The sequence below is a fragment of the Schistocerca cancellata genome, chromosome 1 (genome assembly GCF_023864275.1).
Source record: "Schistocerca cancellata isolate TAMUIC-IGC-003103 chromosome 1, iqSchCanc2.1, whole genome shotgun sequence".
In the NCBI taxonomy this organism is placed as follows: domain Eukaryota; kingdom Metazoa; phylum Arthropoda; class Insecta; order Orthoptera; family Acrididae; genus Schistocerca; species Schistocerca cancellata.
The window spans coordinates 873,145,644-873,172,102 of record NC_064626.1 but is presented as its reverse complement, the minus strand read 5'-3'; the positions used below and the strand labels follow the sequence as shown (position 1 = coordinate 873,172,102).

The 26,459-nt window shown below is 37.9% G+C and overlaps 1 protein-coding gene across 3 annotated transcripts; it reads right to left on the bottom strand.

Moving 5' to 3' along the window:
- LOC126190153 (probable nuclear transport factor 2) lies at positions 1–26,058 on the bottom strand. Of its 3 annotated transcripts, none has more exons than XM_049930999.1 (5): positions 25,725–26,058; positions 20,169–20,297; positions 18,973–19,044; positions 13,050–13,148; positions 1–918 (listed from the first exon to the last, which is right to left on the bottom strand). In XM_049930999.1, the coding sequence occupies exons 2-5, from the start codon at positions 20,187–20,189 to the stop codon at positions 805–807; spliced, it is 306 nt and encodes a 101-aa protein (XP_049786956.1). In that variant the 5' UTR covers positions 20,190–20,297; positions 25,725–26,058; the 3' UTR covers positions 1–804. The 3 variants fall into 3 exon arrangements, with proteins under 3 accessions (XP_049786956.1, XP_049786954.1, XP_049786955.1); XM_049930998.1 differs by lacking the exon at positions 20,169–20,297 and adding an exon at positions 12,462–12,609 and having other exon boundaries at positions 783–918; XM_049930997.1 differs by lacking the exon at positions 20,169–20,297 and having other exon boundaries at positions 25,725–26,028.
- Positions 26,059–26,459: the final 401 nt, after the last annotated feature.

Sequence of the window (26,459 nt, the reverse complement as noted above, 5' to 3'; positions counted from 1 at the left end):
TTACAAGTATCACAGTACGTATTTATTCAGTCCAAATGAGGCAAAGTGCTATAGCTCAATATAATGAAGTGCTAAATGTACTTTCACAGCCATGGGAGCTGTCTGGCGTATCTCGTCTCTACAAATTACAAATCTTCCAATGTTATGCATAAGCACTATGCAAAAGGATACTCCACTGTTTTTAAATATTTTAAACGACATACTGAAGAATGATTAAACTAAAGGTGAATACACTATTAAAAATCACTAAGCAGATATCTGAAGCTACAAACAAATAACTTCCCCAAAATATTAAAATGGTTGAGAATGATAATTACAATATAAAAACACAACAGAAATCACTTCCTCTTTTTTTTTAATTTGAGGACTGAATACAGTAACACAGTCTCTTAATTTCTGAACACAAAAAAGTGAAAAATAAAGGCTGGGTCCAATTAAGTTTCAGAGTGTCATTAAGCACAATTTATATTTAAAATTTGCGGATTACAAACTTACGTGTTGCATACAATCTTTATCAATTAACATGAGTTACACAGAAAATTTCAACGTTAATGAAATTAACAGACTGAGGAAAACAAAGCTGATAACCATGTGGTTCCGGACACAGTTAAGCTGCAAAAGCATGACTCGCTGAAGTAAACTTAACAATGTTTTTCATAAATTTTTAACGGCCGAGTAACAGGTGACACGTAACTTATTCGAAACCACGTGGTCAATGTCCAGATACAAATGTCTGTATCACACCCCATACCGGCAGTGCGGCACAGGTTTGGCATGTTGCTGTCCCACATTTGGCAGTGTCCATCAGGCGCTGTCATGGATGCTCAGACGGAATATATCATGTTGGCAGTAAAAAGAATTTCCCACTGGCTTCAGCACAAACACTTGTGAATAGGCGTGAGGCGGGTCTTCGTCACACTGGTTACAAAGGGAAGAAAGAGTCAGGAAAGTTGTGTGTAACATCTTTGTTTATTTGCATACAAATTCCATCAAAATAAATGCTTAAACAATATAGTGAGAATCTGCAATGGCCTTAAAGAGGTATCACATAAAAATGAAGTTAGTTCTTTCACTTGGTTATAAATGAAGTAAATCTTTCTTGTAACGAATCAGTAACTAATAAAATGCTAATGAGAACACAACTATGCCTGTCTATGAACAACATGCTTATGTAGAAGTTGAAAGTGCTCTACCTATTTTTTGTTTTAATTATTTGGCCAAGACATATGCTTAAGTGTTATTTAACACTATAATCTTAAAATCGCTCAACACTTCTGAATTCTTGAATTTTTAGGCTGACGGCTGAGGTTGAGATAGTGTAACATAGACAAAAGTTATTTACAGATGTCAATCATTAGTAATTTGATAATCTCCTGTATCTTCTCCTGCCTTCTGCTTATCTTTTCAGCTCTGTGTGTATACAGTACAAAACACTGTCAAGAATCTATAATGTGTATGTACATCTTTGCCTATCATTTCTCCATTTACTCCTTCCAATGACATGTCACTTACACACACTAGAACTACAAGCTGAAAGGAAAAAAAAATGTTTAGAGGGTTTAACACTGCAAGAAAATTGAGATCATTACAGCCTGGTATTTGACAGCTAGCAGAATGGACCACCAACATAACAATGACAGCCTAGCAGTGTCGGGTTCCACTGTGTTGGCCCTTTTGTTGTGCAAAGCATAGTACCTACCAATTCTCTGTAAGCCGATGCAATAGCAGATTTGTATGTTTAGTTTCATGTGCTTTTTAATGTGTAATGAAATGACTAAAGAGGCATGTACAGTACATGAAAGTCCTTTTAACCAAATCTTGTTAATCCCTACTGGCAACATAATACCACAGGTGTGGAGAGGGAGAGACCTCAAAAATAAAATTCCAAGAGGTTACTGGAAATATAAATGTCAGTTTAATCCTGACATATGTTTGATCCTCATGGTTTCGCAACTTAAATGATTTCTTTTTTCCAGTTGATGTTTCAGGTGTAAGTATTTTAATCACATATGTTTCAGTTCACTACCGAATATTATATATAACTGAAACATACACTTATATTCACACACACCTCAGTCTTATCTCTGGAATCTACAGTGATAAATCTATGGCCTTTTTTCTTGGTTCCCAAGTGATCAAATTCCCTCTCTGAAATTTAAGGATCAATACTATTTGACATTGCTGCTGGGCCAATCAAAGCATAGCTTCCCTAGGAATGGTTATTTTATGAACGTCTATGAAAAATGTAGCTTACATTTCTACTGTTCTTCCAAAAAAAAAAAAAAAAAAAAAAAAAAAAAAAAAAATAAAAAAAAAAAAATAAAAAAAAAATGTAGGTGTGCATACACATAAGAGCAATTACATGGTACAACTTTAGAGGCAGTTTGTTTGTGAGGTGACCCAAGGGTGCACAACTGTCAACAACTGGAGATTTGCAGGAATGAGCACACTTTCACAGTTACAACCTTACATCAGCATAATTTGCCTGAAAGATGCCCTGTTTGCATGCCAGGCTGCATTTTATCATGTAGCTTCTGAAGTCTCGCACTGTGTGTACCAATGTATATAATGACACACTAGTACAAACGCACAGAGTGCCCAATAGTGGTGTTCCTGCACACATGCTGGTCTCTGTACCCCATGACATGCAGTGAACAGCAATACGCAGATGAGACAGTAACTTCTCTACCCTGTACTGAGGAGGTGGCTCAGTGATATGGCTGTTCACTAGTAGTTGGTTCCAGCACTGAACTGAAAAATGACTTCCCCACCTGAAGCCTGGCTACATGCTGTGACAATAAATGCTAATTAATGGCAACAGTATCGTGAAAATATTGTTGGCCACAAAAGTTGTATAGTGGTAGCAATTTCATCCAAATAAAGTTGCTCATAGCAGTTCCTTGCTGGAGTGGCATGTGGAAAGCCCAGTGCTTGCATGACTAGGAGATGAGTGTCTCCTGTAACGAACACATCAACTGGTTATCAGTTTAGGCATTACTGCCTGTCCTACAATATCATGCTAACTGTCAGTACAAGGTCAGAAGACATTCGAGTAGTATAATACACACATGTAGTCCATAAATGCTGTAGGGGTTTCAAAAAATCAGAATATACAGCACAATTTTCATACAGCTACACAATTCAATTCAAGGTACCGTCTCCGCTATGGCAATCTTTTGAGACAAATATGACACTGAGTGCACAATCAGAAATACAAAAAAACCTCACTTCAATTTTACACTAATTGAACAGTATATTAATTTTTGAAATTGGATATATTTATTCTCAGTTTTTGTTTATCTTTATTATTTATTTTATCCAATTGCTTGTTGAAATTCAAAGCTGGATATTGCTCTGTCATACACATCACTATGCATGGAAAAATGTGGAAATAATAATTTTATTCATTTCAGCAGAGGCAACTCAAATAATATGTTTGATGGAATAACAGCAGAGTATGTAATAGATGCAGTCATTGTGTGCTTCACACTTTTGCCCATTTAATATTATCTTATGACTTCCCCCAACTCCAAACACCTTTTATATCCTTACATTATTAAGAAGGAAAATGCAGTTGCAAAAATTAATGTACTGTCATTTCATTTCTATAATGTCAAGTTCAAGTTTATCTCACTGAAAGAAAGCTATATTAAGGGAGTTCAAAAAATCAATAATTTTGTCATGATTAGCAGGAAGGGTATAGCAAATACAACAACTGTTGATAGTTAATAACATTATAATTCCAAGTAATTAAAGAAGTATTACACTACCCTGAATGTATTTATTTCAAATTTAGAGTAACACAAAACATACTATCACTCTGAGAAGTACTGATGTTTGGACTATTGGTAGATAAAAAGCTGGGCAAACAGAAAAAGGCATACCATTAATTACAGCATCCATGCAACTGTCAAACACTATTATTTTTTAAATTTAACTGCAAATATGGCATACTGCAACTCCAAAAACCACAAAATATGTAAAGCTTTTCACAGGAATAATATACCAACCAGTTGTTGAAACTACATGCTGCACAATAACATGCAACTGCTGTGTGAACATTACATGCTTTGGCAAATCATTCAGAAAAGTGTAACAAGCATGTGCCAGAAACACACTGAGCATTTGCTGCTGTTGCTCTTACACGAAGTACCAACAGAACTTGTCAAAATATGTATCCATATACAAAACCCTCCACTTCAAACACTTTCCCTAGACAGGCAGTTGGTCAAATTTAAAACCCTGCAAGTTTTATTTCTTTATATTTACACTGAGACAATCACTCACATCCCTCCTAAAATAACTAGTTTTGTATGGTGAAAACTGCAACACTGAAGGACTCAACATAAAAAAATGTATTAATGGCACATACTCACAACAGTGAAATAATGTACTTAAATGTAATATTAACAAAAATCCCCTATCAGCATAAAATAAGTTTCATGAAGCCAACATAATCTGCAGTAAGCATAAACACCTTTTATCAATGTATAACAAAAGAAAATGGCTGTAGCATTGTAATAGTAACAAAATGTATGTACTTCAGATGGCTGTGGCCAAATGAATTCAAAATGTTACCTGCTTTGCCTTGGACACTGGTGTCATACATAGACATTAGCTGAATATGTTTCAGACATGACACTCTAGCTGGTCTCTCAGCTAACCAGTAACCATGAAGTATTGCAGTGTCAGGTACCATACCACATTCAGTAACCACGATTATTAGATGCTCTCAGTGGGCACTATTAGTTCAGAGAAAATGTGTATTTTCCAAGAGCTCACATAATTCTATGACGAGAATGACCACATACCACTCAAAATTTTCAAGCTACCTTCACAGCACAAACTCTTTTTTGGTCCAAATGCTAAGCATTAAATACCAAAGGATCAAATGATCAGAAATATAAGGTAAATCATAAATGTGGAAAAAATTTCACAGATATACAATAATAGTATGTCAATAAATGGCACAGTAACCAACTTTCATATAACTGAGAAATGTGAAGGGTGCTTTTGAGGGTTCCTGTGCACCTGCAGAAGACAGGAGGAAGGATCAATATGCCTCCACAACCTATGTATGTTGCCGTAAATAAGGCAAAAGCGTATAGCATCATGCAGCTGAGCAACTAAATGTGAGCAAAGTCGGAGTCCACTATATTTTCTTCTGATAGCACTACGTATCATGGTTAGTTGGTATGGGGGAAGCAACATGGGGAACAACAGTATATATATTTTAGCTGTAGTTATTTTAAATTAACAAGTAGACCTACAAGTACTCAGAATACCATAAATATTGACTTAGGTCCAAGCAACAGACCCGGCCATATCTTCCAATAATTCTAACAAAGAAGCATTCAAGCGATGCAAGCATTGCTCTCCTGTCAGTCTTGGTTGTAGTACATGTGGTTCTATGAGATAATGGTAAAGATGGTGTGTGTGTGTGTGTGTGTGTGTGTGTGTGTGTGTGTGTGTGTGTGTGTTGATCTTGTATTTGCTGACTTACTATGAAGTTGCCAAAGTGGAAAATTTGTCTATCAGCAACAATACCTGCACCTTCTAGAAGTAAAAAGAAATGTAAGAGTAACTGTACAGTTTGCACACAATGGGGCTTTGTGACATTTCTAGGAAGTGCTGCAAGATCTTGTGGTTATTCTTTGGTTCTATACAACTGTTTGTAGCAAATTCTCTGTCATCACAACATACACTGTCAGTCAGCTCTGGTCACTAAATGCTAGAGATGGCGAAAATGCACTGTACACCTCAATTTTCACTCACTGAGTTACATTTTCTTCTCTGATTGGAGGTAAATCCTGGGAACTTTTTCCTTGTACAATTGTCTTACAATCCCTGATCTTTCTTATGCAAGCTCACAGGCCAGGTGCTTGTTGTTGTACTGCAAATTTGTGAAAGTTGCCACAAAAGCATCACTGTGAGGGATTCATCTTCAGCTGCTGGGTTGGAGCATGTATGGTAGGGAAAATAAAAAATAAAAAAATAAAAAATAAAATAAAAAAAACCAACAGCGCAATGCTATAGTAAACAAAATTCTTTCTTGAGCCAATTGTCGCTCTTTCCATTTCCAGCTCAACCTTCATGAAACAAAGACTGTTGATCTTTCATGTTGGCAGCATATGGTTAATAATGCTGTAAATGACTATACTCATACTCTATGATCAATTGAGCTTTCTCCAGATTCTTTCCAATGATGGATGACTTTGGTATGTCCTGTGAAAAATATACAATAGAAAATACATGGTAAGTAAGTCCACAATACAAGAAGTGGCAACTGCTCTTGACTTCTTGCACCACATGGCTCCATGAGGTCTTCTGAATATTTTTCATTATTTATGACTCATCAGATATATATCACTACCAGCACCTTTCCCTCGCAATAGTTTTAAATGAATGACAACTACCGTATTTACTCGAATCTAAGCCGCACTTTTTTTCCAGTTTTTGTAATCCAAAAAACCGCCTGCGGCTTAGAATCGAGTGCAAAGTAAGCGGAAGTTCTGAAATATGTTGGTAGGTGCCGCCACAACTAACTTCTGCCGTCGAATACATGTAGCGCTCGCCAAAACCTCTGCGTCAGTAAATAAATTTTAAAAAAGGCGGAAGACGAGCTTTTTTTCTCCTCCCCGAATTTCAAATACAAATTCCATATTGTTCATCTTCGAATGTAGCAGCTTTTCAATGTACTACGAAAGTCCGACTGGCAACACTGTTTGCGATGTTTGTCAGTATGGCCAATTCTACGTTCTGAATTTTTTCCTACCTGTGAGAAGAGATGGTTGCTAATGGGAACTTTTGTGAATCACATGCAGTATTGTCTTCACCATAAGAATAATACGAATATAAACATTTTGCCATGTATTCTTTCGTGTTTGCTGCTATCTCATTTAAATCCTGTCTGGCTAATAAACTATGAAACTAGAGTGAGACAACAGTAAACGCGGAAGTATACACATATCATATCATGTTTATATTCGTATTATTCTTATGCCTAATAGGGATACAGTCAGAAATGAAGCACGGCAATTGACTAGATTTTTGAATCTAAGATGACTAATTTCTGTGCAGAAAGTAATGTACTAAAGAGGCGTCTGCAAAGATTTTCAAACGGAGAAAAATTTTCGCTAAACTCTCGTTCAGAAAATATTCTATCATACGTAGTTTATTACTTGGTTCTTCCTGATCATTAACAAAGAGAGCAGCAATGTAAATAACAACAAATAGCAGTCTCTTGCCATTATTTCGCTACTGAGACAATTCCTCTCTTTTTTTTTTTATTGTAAGCGGCGGTAGCACGCACAAAAGCAAACCATGCCGCAAGCGGCGACAGGTCGTAAACATTAATTATCAGAATGCGACAAACAATGCATGACACAGTACAGTAATGCATTTTCAGCTCAGATTGACGTAAACACCTATAACAAAGAGAACAGCACTTATCAGATCAAAGATAAATAAGCAATCAATTCAAACCACACGAAGCACGTGAAAAACGAAGGGTACCCGTATAAATACGGACGGAGCGCCTGACGCATAGCAATGGTTACCTGGTAAAGCTTAACTGCTAAGCCTACGGCTCGAACCAAACTACTGTAGCTGTATCGTCATTCATTCGACCTAAATTGTGTCTCATATTACAATGGACCAACTTTGTTCCGCTTTGGAGGTGCGGCCTAAAACTTGAATTTCCCTTGAATTTCGAGTCTCAAATTTAAAGTGCGGCTTAGATTCGGGAAATTTTTTTTCCTTAATTTCGAGTCTCATTTTCCAGGTGCGGCTTAGATTCGAGTGCGGCTTAAATTCGAGTAAATACGGTAGTCTTAGGGCAGAAATGTTGCTTTAGTAGGAAGTAAGCAGAAGTTTATGGGGTTTTGACTAAATGAACAGTGCATAATTATTTTTTATGTTATTAAACTAACTCGTTCCGAGTATGCACAAATCTAAGAGAACTGCACGTTAGATATGACAGACTGAAATGGTGCATTTGTTAAAACAAGAACCCCAGACTTGGGTGTGTGAAAGCTCATGTTCTGTCCAGTTATCCTGATTTAGGTTTCACATGGTTTTACTTAATCACTTCATACAAATGCTGGAATGGTTCAATCAACAAGGATAGTTCTTGGCCATATATGAGATAAAGGGGAGGCTTACCAACAACGAAGTGCAAAACTGGGGCACCGACAAACATTAAACAAAGGGGGTCATTTCTCCAGCTATCACAAGTTCTGAGTGGGAGAATCTATAACAGAACATACATATAACCATTGGTATGAAATTCAGCACTCTGGACTGAGACAATATCCAAGACATGAAGTTATTTTCAATTTTTTCTTTTGCCTGATGTCTAATTTTCAAGAATCTGGTGCACGTTTCCCTTGTTTTCTCTCTTCTTGCTGTAAATGGAAACGCTTAGCAGATCAAAAACCTAGACATATGTTTCCAGTTTGTGTATCGACTATGCATACACTGTGTGATTTGACACTGCACTAAAATTACCTGGGTAGTGTTAGCACAGGGTGTACACATGGACAAGGAAAAAAAATTCCCGGATTTTTGCCGGGTTTCCAAGTTAAAAATACACTTTCTTCCGGGTGAAAACACACGTTTTCCATGCTAAATGACTGTATACTTTTCCTCGGAACTGTAAAACTTATCGATGCATTGAATTGTTACGGTTTTATATGCTGGCGTAGAATTTACCAGCACTTTACAAAACGAAACTTAGGAGGTGGTGGTGGTGGTGGTGGTGGTGGTGGTGGTGGTGGTGGTGGGGTGGTGGGACCGCATGTTTTGGAAAGATCTATGATGTGCAGCAGCATGTATGCTGCATATTATATAAGTATATAAATTCGAATTCCACCAAACACCGCATGTTACTTTCTGAAGCATTGAAATAGAGATTGTGATGCGCTTTTGTAAGCCAATCATAGGTCATGTCACATGATATAGCCAACCGATGACGGCAGATATTCAGAGTATAGGACATGTGATGTAGTCAGCCAATAGCAACATCACTGTCAAGTAGCGTGACCAAGCAAATAGGAAAAGTTAATGGTTTAAATTAATATACATAGTGTTGCTACAAGAAAAGCAAAGCTTTCACACATAATGTTGATCTTTTTTAAGCGTGTTACACTTTAAGATACATCACACAAATGTGCCAGTAAAGTTTTTGATGATGAGATAAATGTCTGATCATCTTGGCTTGAAATTCTTCTAAAGGTCGTCTGAAAGAGTTGATTTTTAAATGAGAGTCAAACACTCTGTGATTTAAGAAATTCATCATACAATCTCGCACATAGTTCATCTTGCATAAAAGGAAATTTACTTTGAAAGCAACACTTTTCAAAGCACCATTCACAATATTTTCCCTTGACCTGTTAGAAATAGCTTCGTTTCAGCAGTTGCCAGAGAGTGCCACTTAACAGGTGTCACTGTGCCTGTGCAGTTATGATGATGCAGGAAGCCCGTATGTTTGTATGTGTAAAACATTAAAAGATCTTACATTATGTCATAAAAGAAACAAGACATCAGAGGACACTCCAATTTCATGAACCATACAAAAAAATGCACGATTCAGATGTAAATTTTCTCCGAGTACCAATACTGTATTATCTCATGTTTGGTTCTTTATTATGGCATAATGCCATACATGCTAAAAGATGAAAACGTGCACTTTAAATGCAGCGAACAGTTTAAACTAGCCAGTAGTGAGGAATTAAACGCTTCATTTGAAATAAATGGACAGCCCTCAGCAGAAAAGGTTAATAAAAGCCAAATTTCTTTTGCAAACTGACAAAAATAACTTCATTGTTCTGCAAGGCGATTAATGCTTGACTGTCAGAAAGCTGGAAATAAAATAAAATCTGAAACCAATAACAATTTTAACCTTCCGTAATTATGTGAATCTATTTTAATTCACTTGATAGCTGCCGGCTACAGAAAGCCTTGTTTTAATTTGACGTGAGAGCAATAAACAAATAGGAAACAGGAAAATCACTAAACTTAAGCACGGGTCATGTGGAGACTACCCAACTCCCCACTACAACTCTGACTGCTCTGTGTATCAATCCCGGATCTACGATATTTCGAAACCAAGGCAATATTAGATAGTGACACCCCTCCCCCTCCCCCCAGCGTTTGAGGTAGGACGCCAAAAATTAAATCGACTTTTCAAAAAGTGATCATTGTAGCGCACATCTTTCTGAAGAGTCTCATACATAAAATATATATCTTCCAGGAAAATGTAAGCCACATTATTTGGTCTTTAAGTGTTCCAAAGTGCAGTGCCACGCCTCTTCACACAGCACTGTTCTATCGCATGTCACTGTATTTCGCTCTGTCGAATTCAAATGTGTTTATTTTGTAATGGATGCCACCAAACTACACTCAGGACAGTGGACATTAGAATGTCCCATGGAGCCTCTCCTGCTCCCAGTCGGCCGGTTTGAGATCCTGCCCCTCTTAAAACAAACTTGCAATTTTTACTGGATGGAATTATTTGTAACCGAGAGAACAAGAAATCCTCAGAAAATTAGCACTATTTATTGCCTATTAGCTAATAACTTTCTCTTTTGTGTGACATATTAAATATAGGATACATAAAACCAGTAAAGGCAAGAGATAAGCGAGACAATGCACATTTCTCCAAACCTCAAGTCCTAGCATTTTTCCTCTCTAAACTTGCTACAGCTTTTCAGGAGTGCTTCCCTTCCTGTGAAAGAATCTGTTACCTCATCAAAGTTCATCAAACGTTTTGCTACATGGAAACACAAAATGTCATTGTCTAATACTGAAAAAGCTGTTAATACAAATAGTACCCAAGACTGGTATGTTTTCATGAGCTTATTACGTGTATTTTGTCACTGTCTGCTAGATAAAACGAAATAGGCCGGTCTGATATTGCAGTAATTGTAATACACACCAAATAAACGAGACTGTTTTGGAACAAATGGTCGTATAATTCATGAAGTATGAATATCAAATGCCGAGGCCTACTACATGCAAAAATCTTTATGTTAGGAAATAGTTTCACATTTCATTCATAGGCAGCAGCTTCTCAAGCACAAGATCGAAAAGCAGTGGTACGAAATTTTTGTATAAATTTGAAATTGTCATATTCTTCCACAATTTATGTGATATCCTCATTTCTTCTCCTTCCTCGTTCGTGTCGAAACTTATTCTCCAGTTAACTTCACTAACTCTGCCACAATCACCGGTTTAGTTATCCTACGTTTATTCACCAGTTAGGCATTATTATGTGTTCGTACAACGCGTTTTCCGTGCTACTCCCACAATAAAACTTACATGCATGTTAGCTAGGGGCTGTACAACTGGCCCTTACTAGTGTAGTGATCTGGCCAAATATTTGTGAAAATTTCATTTTCTTGGATACACAGGGAAGATAACAAGTAATTTTCCTTATCTGTTATTCCTGTTAGTCATTTATTTCCACTCTGGTAGTCTGAATCTACAGTTTCGCTAGTAATTTTAACAACACTGATCATTCACAAACCCAGTCAACCACTTAAATAAACTGCGATTGGCATTTACCCGTTCAGCTTTATTCCGCTCAGCTTGTACAGCCCCGTCCCCTTTTGTTTGCAGGAAAGTTTCTTTCTAGATACGACGGGGATGCTCCTGGCAGAGACATCATGTACAGTATGCATGCATTCAAATATCAACTTATGATATATTCAGAAATCAACTTAGAATGCGTTCAAAAACCAACAGGGATGCGTTTCAAAATCATGAGAATAATCAATAGACCATCGTGCACTGGATGCTCGGCACTTTGTGAAAAAAGGTTTTTCCTCAAGAATATGAATTTGGCGGTGGGAATCTAAAGTTCCACTGCTTTATTCTCCTGTCCTGTGAGAATTAATCAAGTTTTCAATGAGTTGAACATTCTTTGCTTCTACTGGTGTAAGGATATGAGATTAACAGCTATTTGAATTATTTGTACCCCACCAAATCTGAACACGTTCGCAGAGGAATAGTACTGAACCCAAATGAAAAATTAGGTGTTAGGTACATATGCGTTTCAGAACCTCAAAGTATCGCTGGAGAGCTAAATTAAGACTTCATTCATGTGATATTTTTCATTAAAAACTAAATCAGGATTTATTGATTTCCAAGACTATGAAACCCACCTCCAATCAACACCAAACTGTGCATGCCAGTAATGTGGGACAAATTCTGAAGGTAATGTCCACATGATTCACATTTTACCTAGAAAGCACATGTTGGACATAAAGGATATTAATTAACAAGTGGTGCACGAAATAGGGCTCTTGGATGTTAATAGTTTGTGAATTATTTCATCATACTGCTTTTATTACAAGCAGGGCATTGCACAATGCAGTAGCAAACTTATGTTACTGTTGTGAAGAAATTACAGAACAAAAGCTAAAGAACTGATTCCAAGCTAAATGTCAGTAATGTCTTGCCTGCAACATGAGGGATGTGCTGCCACATTCACGTCTACACAGTGTCGTGCAGAGCAAGTCGGAACAAGTCATGTTGCACGAAAAAACTTGTTCCTATAGGCTTCAGTACAAATGTCTGGAGATAAGCATGTGGCGGATCTTCATCTGTCTGCACAGAATACAATATTCCTCCATCTTAAATTTAACAAAAATGTACGAATAATACATTTCCAATGATAGTGACAATTCTGAATGAATATAAACAGTGGCTGAAATTACAGACCATCTCTCACTCTTCAAATATTGTACTGATAGCAGATGGGTACATAAAACACATTAAGAGTGACTGCTAAGCTAACATTCAGTCTTCACAGCAGGAATTTTAGACACATGCTACTGTCAAAACAGTGTGTTTAAGTTTATTGCTGTTAAGAAAAATGAAAAAACTGTAGTTCAACAATCATTCACCTCTAAATTTTATCAGCCTGCCCATCATCAAACAGTGTCTTATCACAGAAACACCAGTAACCCATCCTCTGAAAACTTCATACAACTGGAGATGTTGCAGAAAAATATTTGACAGAGGAGCAGAATCTTCGAATATCTTACCTGTAATCTTCCCAAGACATTTATTAATACACCACCATCAAACATTGGTTGAGAGTCAACAGCTGTAATAATTCGGTTTATCTTTTGGAATGCCAAACTCTGAAACACATACAAAATAAAAAATGTAAAATTTATTCTCAGTACAAGGTCCAGCCATATATTCATACTATATAACATTATTAAAAAAAAAAATACTAATATACTGTCACTAACATTACAATTACCAATATTAGTAGCAGCTGCTGCTACCACCATTATCACCACAATTAAACAAGTAAAGGGATTCATTAATGAGCTGGAAACAATCAAAGGTTCATTACTAGTGACCTGAAAGTACACTGTCCAGCTTCATAATACTCCAACTGAACCTCAATCAAATTAACGAAATTAGGGAAGGGGACAGTAATGTCAGTTCATGTTTGTCTACAAACACACAATATGGCCGTGACACCAGTAGCTGTATGTTCCTGTTCTGGATATATCGTATTTACTCGAATCTAAGCCGCACTTTTTTTCCGGTTTTTGTAATCCAAAAAACCGCCTGCGGCTTAGAATCGAATGCAAAGTAAGCGGAAGTTCTGAAAAATGTTGGTAGGTGCCGCCACAACTAACTTCTGCCGTCGAATATATGTAGCGATTGACATGCATGCTTTTCAGGCACAAAGATAAATACTGGCGCCAAAACCTCTGCGTCAGTAAATAAATAAAAAAAACGATGGAAGACGAAATTTTTTCTCCGCCCCGAGTTTCGACCACTGCATTTTCATACATTATCCAACGAAGTAAATACAAATTCCGTATTGTTAGTCTTCGAATGTAGCAACATTTCAATGTACTGTACTACGAAAATCCGACTGGCAAGACTGTTTGGGATGTTTGTCAATATGGCCAACTCTAGGTTCTGAATTTTTTCTACCTATGAGAAGAGATGGTTACTAATAGGAACTTTTATGAATTGTGAATCACATGCAGTATTCTCTTCACCATAAGAATAATACGTATATAAACATTTTGCCATGTATTCTTTCGTGTTTGCTGCTATCTCATTTAAATCCTGTCCGCTTAATAAACTACGAAACTAGAGTGAGACAACAGCAAACGCCGAAGAATATACATATCATTTCATGTTTATATTCGTATTATTCTTATGCCTAATAGTGATAGTCAGAAATGAAGCACGTCAACTGACTAGATTTTTAAATCTAAGCTGACTTATTTCTGTGCAGAATGTTATGTACTAAAGAGACGTCTGCAAAGATTTTCAAACAGAAAAATTTTCGCTAAACTCTCATTCAGAACATCTTCTATCATACGCAGTCTATTATTTGGTTCTTGTTGATCGTCAAAGAAAGCAGCAATGTTAGTAACAACAAATAGCAGTCTCTTGCCATTGTTTCGCTAATGAGACGATTTCTCTCTTTTTCTTTTTTTAATTGTAAGCGGCGGTAGTGCGCACAAAAGCAAGCCACGCCGCGAGCGGCGACAGGCCGTAAACACTGATTATCAGAATGCGACAAACAATGCATGACACAGTACAGTAATGCATTTTCAGCTTAGAGTGACGTAAACACCTATAACAAAGAGAACGGCACTTATAAGATCAAAGAAAAATAAGCAATCGATCCAAACCAGACGAAGCACATGAAAAAGGAAGGGTACCCGTATAATTATGGACGGAGCGCCTGACGCATAGCTATGGCTACCTGGTAAAGCCTAACTGCTTAGCTTACTACGCGAACCAAACTACTGTAGCTGTATCGTCATTCATTCGACCTAAATTGTGTCTCATATTACAATGGACCAACTTTGTTTCGATTTGGAGGTGCGGCCTAAAACTTTACTCTCCCCTTGAATTTCGAGTCTCATATTTCAGGTGCGGCTTAGATTCGGGAAAATTTTTTTCCCTTGATTTCGAGTCTCATTTTTCAGGTGCGGCTTAGATTCGAGTGCAGCTTAGATTCGAGTAAATACGGTACTCACATGCTGTTCATAAACATGCGGTACTGGGTTTGCTTGGTAGGGTGGTAACTCATCACATTTCTGTGTACTTTCACAACTAGTGAAGGACATAAACAAGATGAACTGAAGAACACTGCAAATGAAAGTGAATCACAAATGTTAAAATAACGGCCACAAGCATCATCTGCAACTGAGTGTGGTAACTGGCACCTGAGGTAGAGTAATGTGCGACAGAGTAACAAGTGTGACCACGATCATTTGTGACAGGTTGCATAGCTGTCCAGTACACAACTACCTCTCAGCCATCTTGTTAGTCTGATCCAAGTTTACATCCACTAACTAGAAAAACCCAATCTCACCATATTACTCTCCTTCCCTTCTTACCAACTTTACCCGACTCATGTCACTTATGCTGTCACAGTCTCCAAATACAAATTTTTCTTTTTCCATCATTTACTTCTACTCCACTTCGTTACTATACTTTCCATTTTATATCTAAATGTGCATCAACTTCATTGTACCTGCAGATGCCTTTTGATTACTCAGCTCTCATCTACTACCTAACCATTGTCTGATTGCCATCATTAATACACTAGACTCTTGCTAAACCGGCCATTCCTCGCACATATGGGTACCGGATTAGCGGAAGTGCCAGACTGTTGAGAGTGTCTACAATTTAGTATAAACAGATGGGGATTGTACTTTATCAAATCAAACAATATGTTCATTTCTACAAAAAAAAAAAAAAAAAAATTTGGTCCTCAAGTGTGTACATGCATATTAATATCACTCGACATTTGCTGTGAAACATGTCCCAAAGTTTAAACTCTCTTATCTACTGTGGTGTGTGTATAGATTATATTGACTAAGGAATCTGCATGTTTCCCTCTTACAGCTGGTTTGTGTTTCCCTTTCTATTACTCTTACTTCTTTTATAGCTCATACAGGAAAGTAGAGTTCTGTTTGGGGAAAAAATAACATGCACCTTAAGACCTTCAGACTCACACTAGCAGTAAAACAAGGGAAATACAATAGATAGGAACAAGGTACAGTTAATAATTACAAAAAATAATGAAACACAGAATCTACAACTTCAATTGAGCTATGCAGCTAAAGTAGACAGATTAATACCAAAAGGATGACTATTAAATGAAGTCTTATCACATTCTGGAGGAGTGGAGGGGGCAAATATTTGTGACAACCACAAATATTAATATGATTGCTGCTCATTTCACTCATTTTCCAATGTGCTCTTAGGTTCCTGCCTAACCACATCCTCGGAAATTGTGACAAATTCAGATTAAATAGCATAGTTTACACAAGTTACCAAGAAAATCACAGATAACAGGCTGCTCACAGCTAAAACTCATGACGTCACACATGATATCATGGCTCAAAGCCAAGATTTGAAACCACAGACTAGATTTGACCCAAAAATACTGTTCTACTTCTAACAGTTCCCAAGTAATATTCTTCTTTTATCTTTTAATTTTTTAATCAAACCTTAGAATCTCTTCTCTAGCTGGGATTCCAAGAGTCACTATCTTTTATTATTCTGAACTAAATAATTATTTTAACCATGACATTATAAACAATTTACGCATACTGCGAATCCGTTTCAACACTGCAACGATATTAGGAAAAGGACAGAATGCAACTCACTGTGAAGATGTCCTGTTGAGTTGCCGACAGGCACAAAGAAAAGACTGTTACACAATATAGCTTTTGATCAAAGCTTTCTTCAGCAAATAAAACACACACATTCACACAAGCAAGCACACCTCATGCACACATGATCATTATCGCCAGCAACTTCAACCATAATGAGACTACCATGTGAATAGCAATCTGGAGTGGGACAGGGAAGAGGGAGGGTAGCATGGTGTGGATTTGGGGGGAGGCAGGTGAGAAGACTACTGTTTGATGAGGCATGCATGGACTAGAGACTGCTACGCACAGTGTTGGGAGGGGGACATGGAGGGGGGGGGGGGGGATGGGGACTAGAAAAGGAGAGAAACAGGGAAGGAGAAAGGACAGGTAAGTACATCGGCAGATGGCAGCACACAGAAAGGGTGTAAATGTGAAAAGGAAGGAGGTGATAAGATGAGGGGGCAGAAACTGTTGGGCAGATGGTGTGGGGACAGTAGGTTATCGCAGGACCAGACTGGGGACAATTTCAGGAGTGGAGAATTTGTTGAAAGGTTAACTCCCATCTGTGCAGTTCGGAAAAGCTGGTGGTGAAGGGGACGATCCACATGACTCAGGTTGTGAAGCGGCCACTGAAATCAAGCGTGTTGTGCTCAGCTGCACCTTATGCTACAGCATTGTCTACTTTGCTCTTGGTCACAGTTTGACAGTGGCCATTCATCTTGGTGGACATCTGATTGGTAGTCACATCAATATAAGAGCTATACAATGGTTGCAGCACAGCTGATATACACAGCATGGCTGCCTTCACAGGTGGAAGACCAAGGCCCGAGACACCCACCCACCTAGCACTTCCCATTCCAGACCTGTCACAGACTTATGTCTTACCCCATCAAAGATCTAGCCACCTGTGAAAGCAGTCATGTTGTATACCAGTTCAGCTGCAACCACTGCACAGCTTTTTATATTGATGCAACTACCAACCATCTGTCCACCAAGACAAATGACCACCACCAAACTGCGGCCAAAACAAAGTAAATCACCCTGTGGCACAAAATGCAGCTGAACACAATACGCTTGACACCAATGGCTGCTCCACAAACCAGGCCATGTGGATCCTCCCTTCCACCACCAGCTTTTCTGAACTGTACAGATGGAAATTATACTTACATCACATTGTCCACTCCCAAAAGCATCCTGGCCTCAGCCTATGGTAACCTCCTGTCCATACACCCTCCCACCCAACAGTTTCAGCCCCCTCGTCCTATTACCTCCTCCCTTTGAAATTCCCTCGCCCTCTTTATGTGCTACTCTCTGATAATATACCTGCTTATCCTCTCCCCTTCCCTCCTCCTCTCCTCTTGACACTGCACCTGACAGTCTAGTCCTTGCACATCCTTCCAGACAGCACTCTTCTCTCCCGTCACCTGTACCCTGTTATCCGCACTCTTCCCCAACCCACTGCAGATTGCTATTCACACAACAGTCGCATTCTGGCAAGAGCTACTTGTGGTAGCAGTCCTGTGTGCATGAGGTGTGCTTCCTTGTGTGTGAATGCGTGTGTTTTCTCTGCTGAAGAAGGCTTTGGCCAAACACTATAATGTTTAATAGTCTCTTAGTTGTGCCTGTCCGCAACTCAACAGGTCATCTTTATGGTGAATACCGATTTATCCTTCTCCTAATGTTATTTATATTCCAGCCTGGTGTTTCCACTGTTTTATTTTAACACTGCATTTTACAAACGACATTTTGGACCCTATTACTGTCATACAACATCTCAGATATACTAATATTACTCTCAATTATAACTGAAATATATATTTACTTGTGTGCCCACACAACTTAACTAATAACCGTGTAGCAGCAAAGATTACACTTATCATTGGATATTGCCATAGTGGACTTCAGTCTGAAGACTTTTCATGCAGTTCTCCACCCTTGACTGTCATCTGCAAGCCTTTTTTCTCTGCATAATTACTGTAACCTGCATCACTTTGAACACACTTATTGTTGTCAAGATTTGTCTCCTATTATGTTTATCCATCAGCCTTCTCTCCACACAATGACAATACCTCGCTGCTTCAGGACACGCCCTTTCAATCAGTCCCTTCTTTTAGGGAAATTTCTCTCCAATTCAAACCAGTACCTCTGTACTAGATATGCAATCTATCCATCCAGTCTTCAAGAAGTACCATGTTTCAAAACTTTTATTCTCTTCCTGTCTGAACATAATGGGCAACACTCCTGACAAATAACTGCAGAAGAGACTTCCTAACACTTAAATTTATATTCAAAGTATTTTAAGAGTTGAACTTACTGTTAGCTTTTCCATTATTTTGACAGCACCTTGTATTTGCAGCCCTTCGAAAGTCATGAAAGATGTCTCAGTCTGTAAAACAGTATAGATATTTATCAACATTAAACATACTGCATATGTCTGCATTATTTATCTTTCCTATTAATTCAAATGATACTAATACTATGCAATAACAGTGTGACAAACCAGGCGAGAAAATTATTTACAAACTGACAGTCTTCCTTGAACATCTGACATTAAAACATGAAATCACAAGAGTTAAAACAAATGAACAAAATGCATACAAATACAAAAACAAAAGAAAAGAAAACCATGGATTAAAGATATGAAAATGCACATAATACGTTAGCAGAAAGAAAAAAATTACTACTATGATAAAATGCCAAATATCTGCTTGCAGTGTCTGGTTTGGCTCACAAATATATCATTATTATCCCTTGACGTACTGGCTCCCTCCTTTTCTACCAGCATAGGCTATTTACTACAGCTGACATTTAAAACAACTTGCTGCAGTCTTTCTTTCTATAAATATTATCGTCATCTTGTTCACTCCTTTGCCAAACCAATTCTCCAAATTTCTTGAAAGCTGTTCCATCATCTCATACATGTAGCAGTATTTTGTCATAGACATTTGACGCAGGATTTACATATTGCCTCCCCCTTGCATTTAATTCAGTGTTGATAAATGGTGCGTGTAAATAATAAGTAACAATATTTTAGATTTGTAAATTACATAATATGACATTTCAGAATTTACTTTCGAGTTTGAGTCATTTACAAAGAGAAGTCCATTAAATATTGAGCAATGTTGGCTATGATGGAGTCATACTGAAATTAGAAAAACCAATCACAAGAGGCTTCACATTTTTCTCTTATTCACGAATCGGCAACCTATAAATTTGTGCGATTTATTGTGCAACCAAAATTTAACACTGTTTTTAATACTCTTGCAGAGAATCTGTTCAGGGACAACTGTGGCTTTTTTTTTTACACCGTGCAGTTATCTTGTCTAAACCTCTGCAATTTGTTTTGCTCCTCTAATGACTTTAATAGATGCATCATCTACAAACAATTTATGAGAGCTATTCACATTGTCTCATTTAAAGATTCAAAATATAGCAACTGTTCTATGTGAATAACAACTCAGCTTAATCTTCTTCACTCTAACAGTTGACAAACATGATATTCCAACTTACCACTTGCTTAGGTTCCTCCATTTTTGTTATAACCTGATTAAAATAACTTAGTCACTGACAGATTGCTGTGGCAGGGGGACAGCATTGCCAGTGTGCAGTCCATCACATTAGACAAGGCTCTGCATATATCTACAAAAACAGGCAACACTGCAAACACATGTCACTCAAGAAAAAGTTATAACTGGTTGGTGGCTGGGCCAAATCATTCAATTAGCTGAAATATCAATCACAAAGTTATTTTAATGAGAATATAACTTGTACAATATGTTTCTCTGGTTTGTAATCACTATCAATGTAGCCTCCTTTTTACCTTGCTAGACATTACTAGCTTACAAAACCTGCATACAGCTTTGGTATCAGTTAACTCTTTGCCCTTGTTTCACCCTTCCAGCTCTGTCACCTTGCTTTACAAGTTGTTTTCTGATACTCTTTAATAAAAGACAAGAGAACATTCTTTTACAGAAACTTTCCTTTGCTTGCCACTATTTCTCAAATGCTAAAACACATTCCTTTACTAGAATGATATTTTAAAATTGACAGTTTAGCACCATCCGCTTCAACAGTATACTATGCTACCAAAGTCCAAAATGTGGCTTGTTAAACTAAATGTAATGAAAGTCCAAAAATCTTTACATCTCAGCCAATCTACACAACAGGCAATCTTTTTTTCTGTATTCCTCAATACTTCTCATTATTTATAATTTCATTCAGGCATATTTTGCTTCTTAGCCACTGTAGCTGTTAAGCATCCTTCTACATCTATTGTGTACAACATAGGTATTGGCAAGACATGACAGTAATATTAAACTACTTACAGTTATAGAAAAATTATGCTCCTTAAATTTAATAACTGATTTATCTGGGAATATGTACCAATCTTTCATTACAAATTACAGAACACCCTCTTGCAGAAGTTTCTGAAATAAGTTTCATAATTTGCAATCTTTATTTGTAGAATATATGGTTGCTGTCTTCAGTCCAAACACTGATTGGATTCAGCTCTCCATGCTACTCTATCCTGTGCAAACTTCTTCAACTCTGAATAACTACCTACGCCTCCTGAAACTGCTTACTATATTCACCCCTTGGTCTCCCTTTACAATTTTTACCCCCATGTTTCTCTCCAGTGCTAAACTGGTGACCCCTTAACACCTCAGAACATGTCGGAAATAAGGAAGTGTCCGATCCCACCCGTCTGCTTTGACCCATGACGTCACAAATATGGCGGAAACAAAAACAGACACACGCACTTTCCACAAGAGGCCTAAAGACACTAACGGGACAATCGCGGGAAATGGGGTGTTTTGGGTGGGGGGCAAACTAAATATAAACAAATTTAGACGCCTTGCGTAGCTACAACGTGTAAGTGAAGACAGCCATGCATGAATACCCACCTACCTCCCCAGGGGTCGTAACCCCTGCAACCGATAGAAGATAAAGATGCTTCAGTAGCTGATTAGTGATTTTTGTCTTTTAAAAAAAAATATCACGGGATAGAACGAACAGATCAGAAAAGTAAATAAAATAAGATAAAACAGAAATGGAGACAGCCACACTCAAACCAAACTCCGCGCCGTCATGACGTCACACACAACACCATTACGTCACGGGTCAAAGCAGACGCGTGGGATCGGACGCTTCTGTCGACCCAACATGTCTTATCAACTAATCCCTCCTTTTAGTCACATTGTACCACAAATTTCTCTTCTCCCCAATTCTACGAAGTATCTCCTCGTTAGCTACATTATCTACCCATCTAATCTTCAGAATTCTTCTGTAGCACCAGAGTTCGAAAGCTGCTTCTCTCTTCTTCTCTGAACTGTTTATCGTCCACATTTCACTTCCATACAAATACTTTCAGAAAGGACTTCCCGATATTTAAATCTGTACTCGACGTGAACAAATTTCTCTTCTTCTTAAGCGCTTTTCTTGCTATAGCCAGTCTACATTTTATATCCTCCCTACTTCGACCATCATCCATTCTTTTGCTTCCCAAACAGCAAAACTTGTTTACTACTTTAAGTGTCTCATTTCCTAATCTAATTTCCTCAGCATCACCTGATTTAATTTAACAACATTCCAGTAACGGCTTTTTGCTTTTATTTAGATACAACTTATCTTCCTTTCAGGACACTGTCTATTCTGTTCAACTGTTCTTCCAATTCCTTTGCTGTCTCTGATAGAATGACAATAACATTGAGAACTGGCTACAACCCTGTCTCACTCCCTTCTCAACCACTGCAGCCGTTTTGTGCCCCACGACTCTTATGACTGCTATCTAATTTGTGTACAAATTGTATATAGCCTTTCACTCCCTGTACTTTATCCCTGCCACTTTCAGAATTTGAAAAAGTTTCCAGTCGACACTCTCAAAAGCTTTCTCTGAGTCTATAAAAGCTATAAACATAGGTTTGCATTTCCTTACTCTATCTTCTATGAGAAGTCGAAGCGTCAGTATGGCCTCGCGTGTTCCTTAGTATTTTGCAGCCATGACTTATTAAACTTATAGTTCGGTAATGTTTCCATCTGTCAGCACCTGCTTTCTTTGGAATCGTGACTATTATATTCTTCTTGAATTCTGAGGGTCATAGAAGACAATACAGATACCCTGGCGCACCAAATGGAAGAGTTTTGTCGTGGCTGGCTCTCCCAAGGCTATCAGCAGCTTAACACAATGTTGCCTACTGCAGGGGCCTTATTTCTACTTAGGTCCTTCAGTGCTCTGTCAAATTCTTCACACAGTATCACAACTCCCATCTCATCTTCATCTACGCCTCTTCCATTTCCATAATTTTGCCCTCAAGTAGACCCTCTATATTCTCCTTCCACCTTCCTGCTTTCCATCCTTTGCTTAGGACTTGTTTACCACCCGAGTTCTTGATATTCATACAGTATCTATCTTACAGCTAGTGATGCTTCTCCATTCTTACATTTCTCATCTCGCCATTCCTGCTTAGTCATTCTGCACTTTCTGCCGAGCTCATTCTTTTGTATTCCCTTTCACCCACTTCATTTACTGCATTTTTATATTTTCTCCTTTCACTGATTAAATTCTTGTGTTACCCACGGATTTCTGCTAGCCCTCGTCTTTTTACCATTTGATCCTTTGCTGAGTCTATTTCATCTCTCAAAGCTACTTATTCTTCTTCTTTATTACTTTCCCCTGTTCTTGTCAATCATTCCCTAATGCTCCCTCTAAAATCCTCTACAACCTCTGGGTCTTTCAGTTTATACATGTCCAACCTCCTTAAATTCCTGTCTTTTTGTGGTTTCTTCAGTTTTAATCTGCAGTCCATAACTCTGGACTGCAAATGTCTTACAATTTAAAATCTCATTCCTAAATCTCTGTCTAACCATTATATAATCAATCTGAAACCTTCCGGTGTCTACGGGTCTCTTCCATGTATGCAACTTTCCGTCATGATCCTTAAACCAAGTGTTACCTATGATTAACTTATGCTCTGTGCAAAATTCTACCAGGTGAATCACTCTTTCATTCCTTTCCCCCAATCTACATTCACCTACTACTATTCCTTCTCTTCCTTTTCCAACAATCGAATTCGTTCTCCATGGCTTAAATTTTCAGCTCCCTTAACTAATTGAATAATTTCTTTTCTCTCGTCATTGATTTCCTCCGCATCTGCGGGGCCAGTTGGCATATAAACTTGTACTATTGTGGTGGGTGTGGGCTTTGTGTCTATCTTGGCTACAATAATGCATTCACTATGCTGTTCATAGTAGCTCATCCATCTTCCTATGTTTTTACTCATTATTAAACCTACTCCGGCGTTACCCCTATTCAATTTTGTATTTATAGTCTTTTATTCACCTGACCAGAGGTCCTGTTTCTCCTGCCACTGAATTTCACCAATTCCCACTATATGTCACTTTAATCTATCCACTTCAGTTTTTAAATTTTCTGACCTACCTGCCTGATTAATGGATCTGACATTCCACACCCCACTCCATAGAACACCAGTTTTGTTTCTCCTGATAACAATGTCCTCCAGACTAGTCCCCACCCAGACGTCTGAATGGGGGATTATTTTACCTCCGGAATAGTTTACCCAAGGGAATGCCATCATCATTTAACCACACAATACAGCTGCATACCCTCGGGAAAAATTGCGGCTGTGGTTTCCTCTTGCTTTCAGCCATTCGAATTTACCAGCACAGCAATGCCGCTTTGGTTAATGTTACAAGGCCAGATGGCAACTACTGAAAAGGCTGCTGCCCCTCTTCAGGAACCACATGTTTGGCTGGTCTCTTAACAGATACCCCTCCATTGTGGTTGCACCTATGGTTTGGCTATGTGTATCGCTCAGACATGAAAGCCTCCCGACCAGTGGCAAGGTCCATCGTTTATAGGGAGGGGAGCCAGGGGTTTGTAGCATTTAAGTATGCCTAATGAGTGTGAAATAATTTCTTATTCATGTAGTGAAATGCACGACCAATATTTCAATTATAATCTTTCACAAAACGTAGGATGGTCAGGTGATGGTATTTGGGTATGAAAGCGGTACTCCTTGGGCAAAATGAAAATACAACAGACTAAAGTAAACTACTTTTTTTTTCCTGATTGGGCTAGTAGTTGCTCAACTGTCAAATGTTGGAGATACGTTACTGTGCTTCATTTTCAACATTCAAGTATCAGCAGACACACTGCACAAAAGATTATTTTTCTTATCACACTAGGAAAGCCCTTGTAGATGACTCACTGAAGATATAAACAAGGGGATAAATGTTACAACTTAATTACTCAGCCAGGTGTTATTGCATGGTGGTCATCATATTTGCTATAACAGTTTGACCTCATGATGAAATAAAAGGTAAATTATTTAATCACCCTGAAACGTAGCTGACAGGAGTGCACCAGAAACAAACAAAAAAACAACTTTTTTTTTTTTTTTTTTTTTTTTTTACTAGTATGTATTTTCAAAGAGTATCCAATCCAGAATGTTCCAAACCAGACTTAAGCGACCTTCTGATCACGGCTCATTTACCTTGTTTCGAACTGTCGGGTAAACATCACAATACACAATGATTTTTACTTTGGTACACGACAAAAATGGTCTAATTTATATCTTCACATTACCACAGCAAGAAGTGTTCACAACTTCTGTATCAATATTATCACATGCGACTTTGTACGTTTTGAAATATACTTTTAATTGGACGAGCAAAGAGATCATAAGATTTGAACAGTTGTTGCTCAATAACTTATAAATATTGCAGTTTTTGTAATAGTGGGTTTACTAACATAGTACTTCGGCAATGTAAACGAAAGCCACAATGATTATTAACAATGTATCCGTTCCTTTAAGCCCACTAAGATAAAATGAATCATCGTTTTCCAGTTAAGTTTGTATAAGTACGACCTCAAATATGCAGAAAGTACCGGCTTGTTGCTATGAATAACAAGTTCTGGTATTCGTCAATCAACGTTTTCAAATTGTGCTGCACAAAACATCAAGTCCTTCTCAAACTACAGATCCGATACACGAATGTTTAAAAACAACTTTACACACATATCAAGGATTTTTTCTGTATACGTACGTTGTACATGTTAATCAGATTGGGCCGCTGAGCTGGATCATCGAAAAGAGCATAGTACTGGGCAACAAAACCCTTCCCGATCGCTTCGTATGCAGGATTTAATGCCATTTTGATCACAGCAATTAACCACACACAAAAAAAGACGATCAAGAAAACTGAACGTAAACGCACAGAGTCTCCACACGAAGATAGCTTTTTAGTTATTCCTTAACTTTCTCAAACACTACACAAACATGTGTGCCATTAGATGGCAGCAGCAGTTGTGAAACTCAAAGATTTTCTTTTAAAATATTAGTTCAAAGATTTCCGTTACTAGAGCGCACTCGATAACAAAAACCCCCCAAAACTATACTATGAGGTCGTATCTCGTCGTAGAGCTTGTGAAGATACGATAGTATGTCTGAGATTTGTTGTGTTATTACATAATTTCACTGTCGCAGCGCACTGACAGCAGTAAAGTGTCAGCTCTGCTCTTCAGCCGTACAGTTATTGGAAGTTGGAAATAAGAGTATAGATAAGTCATTTACATTTTTTCCCTAACCTAGTAATCGAACAGATATATAAATCATGTATAGAACACTTGCACTGAAAGTTGTAAGGGCTGATTCACATTTGACGGAACGGAACGTTACGTCCAAACTTTCGACAATGCATTTCAAATGGCGACATTCCCACAGGCCGTCAACGACGCGGAACAGCAATTTACGTCAACGTTTCTGAGGAAAAAAGTTTTGT

Excerpts from the sequence above, each read along its gene's own strand:
- LOC126190153 (XM_049930998.1), bottom strand. The coding sequence starts at position 25,832 with ATGGCATTAAATCCTGCATACGAAGCGATCGGGAAGGGTTTTGTTGCC. Across the intron at positions 19,045-25,724 it reads ATCTGATTAACATGTACAAC|ACTGAGACATCTTTCATGAC; the intron begins GTACGTATACAG and ends ACTGTTTTACAG. Across the intron at positions 12,610-13,049 it reads ATGTCTTGGGAAGATTACAG|ACAGATGAAGATCCGCCACA; the intron begins GTAAGATATTCG and ends TATTCTGTGCAG.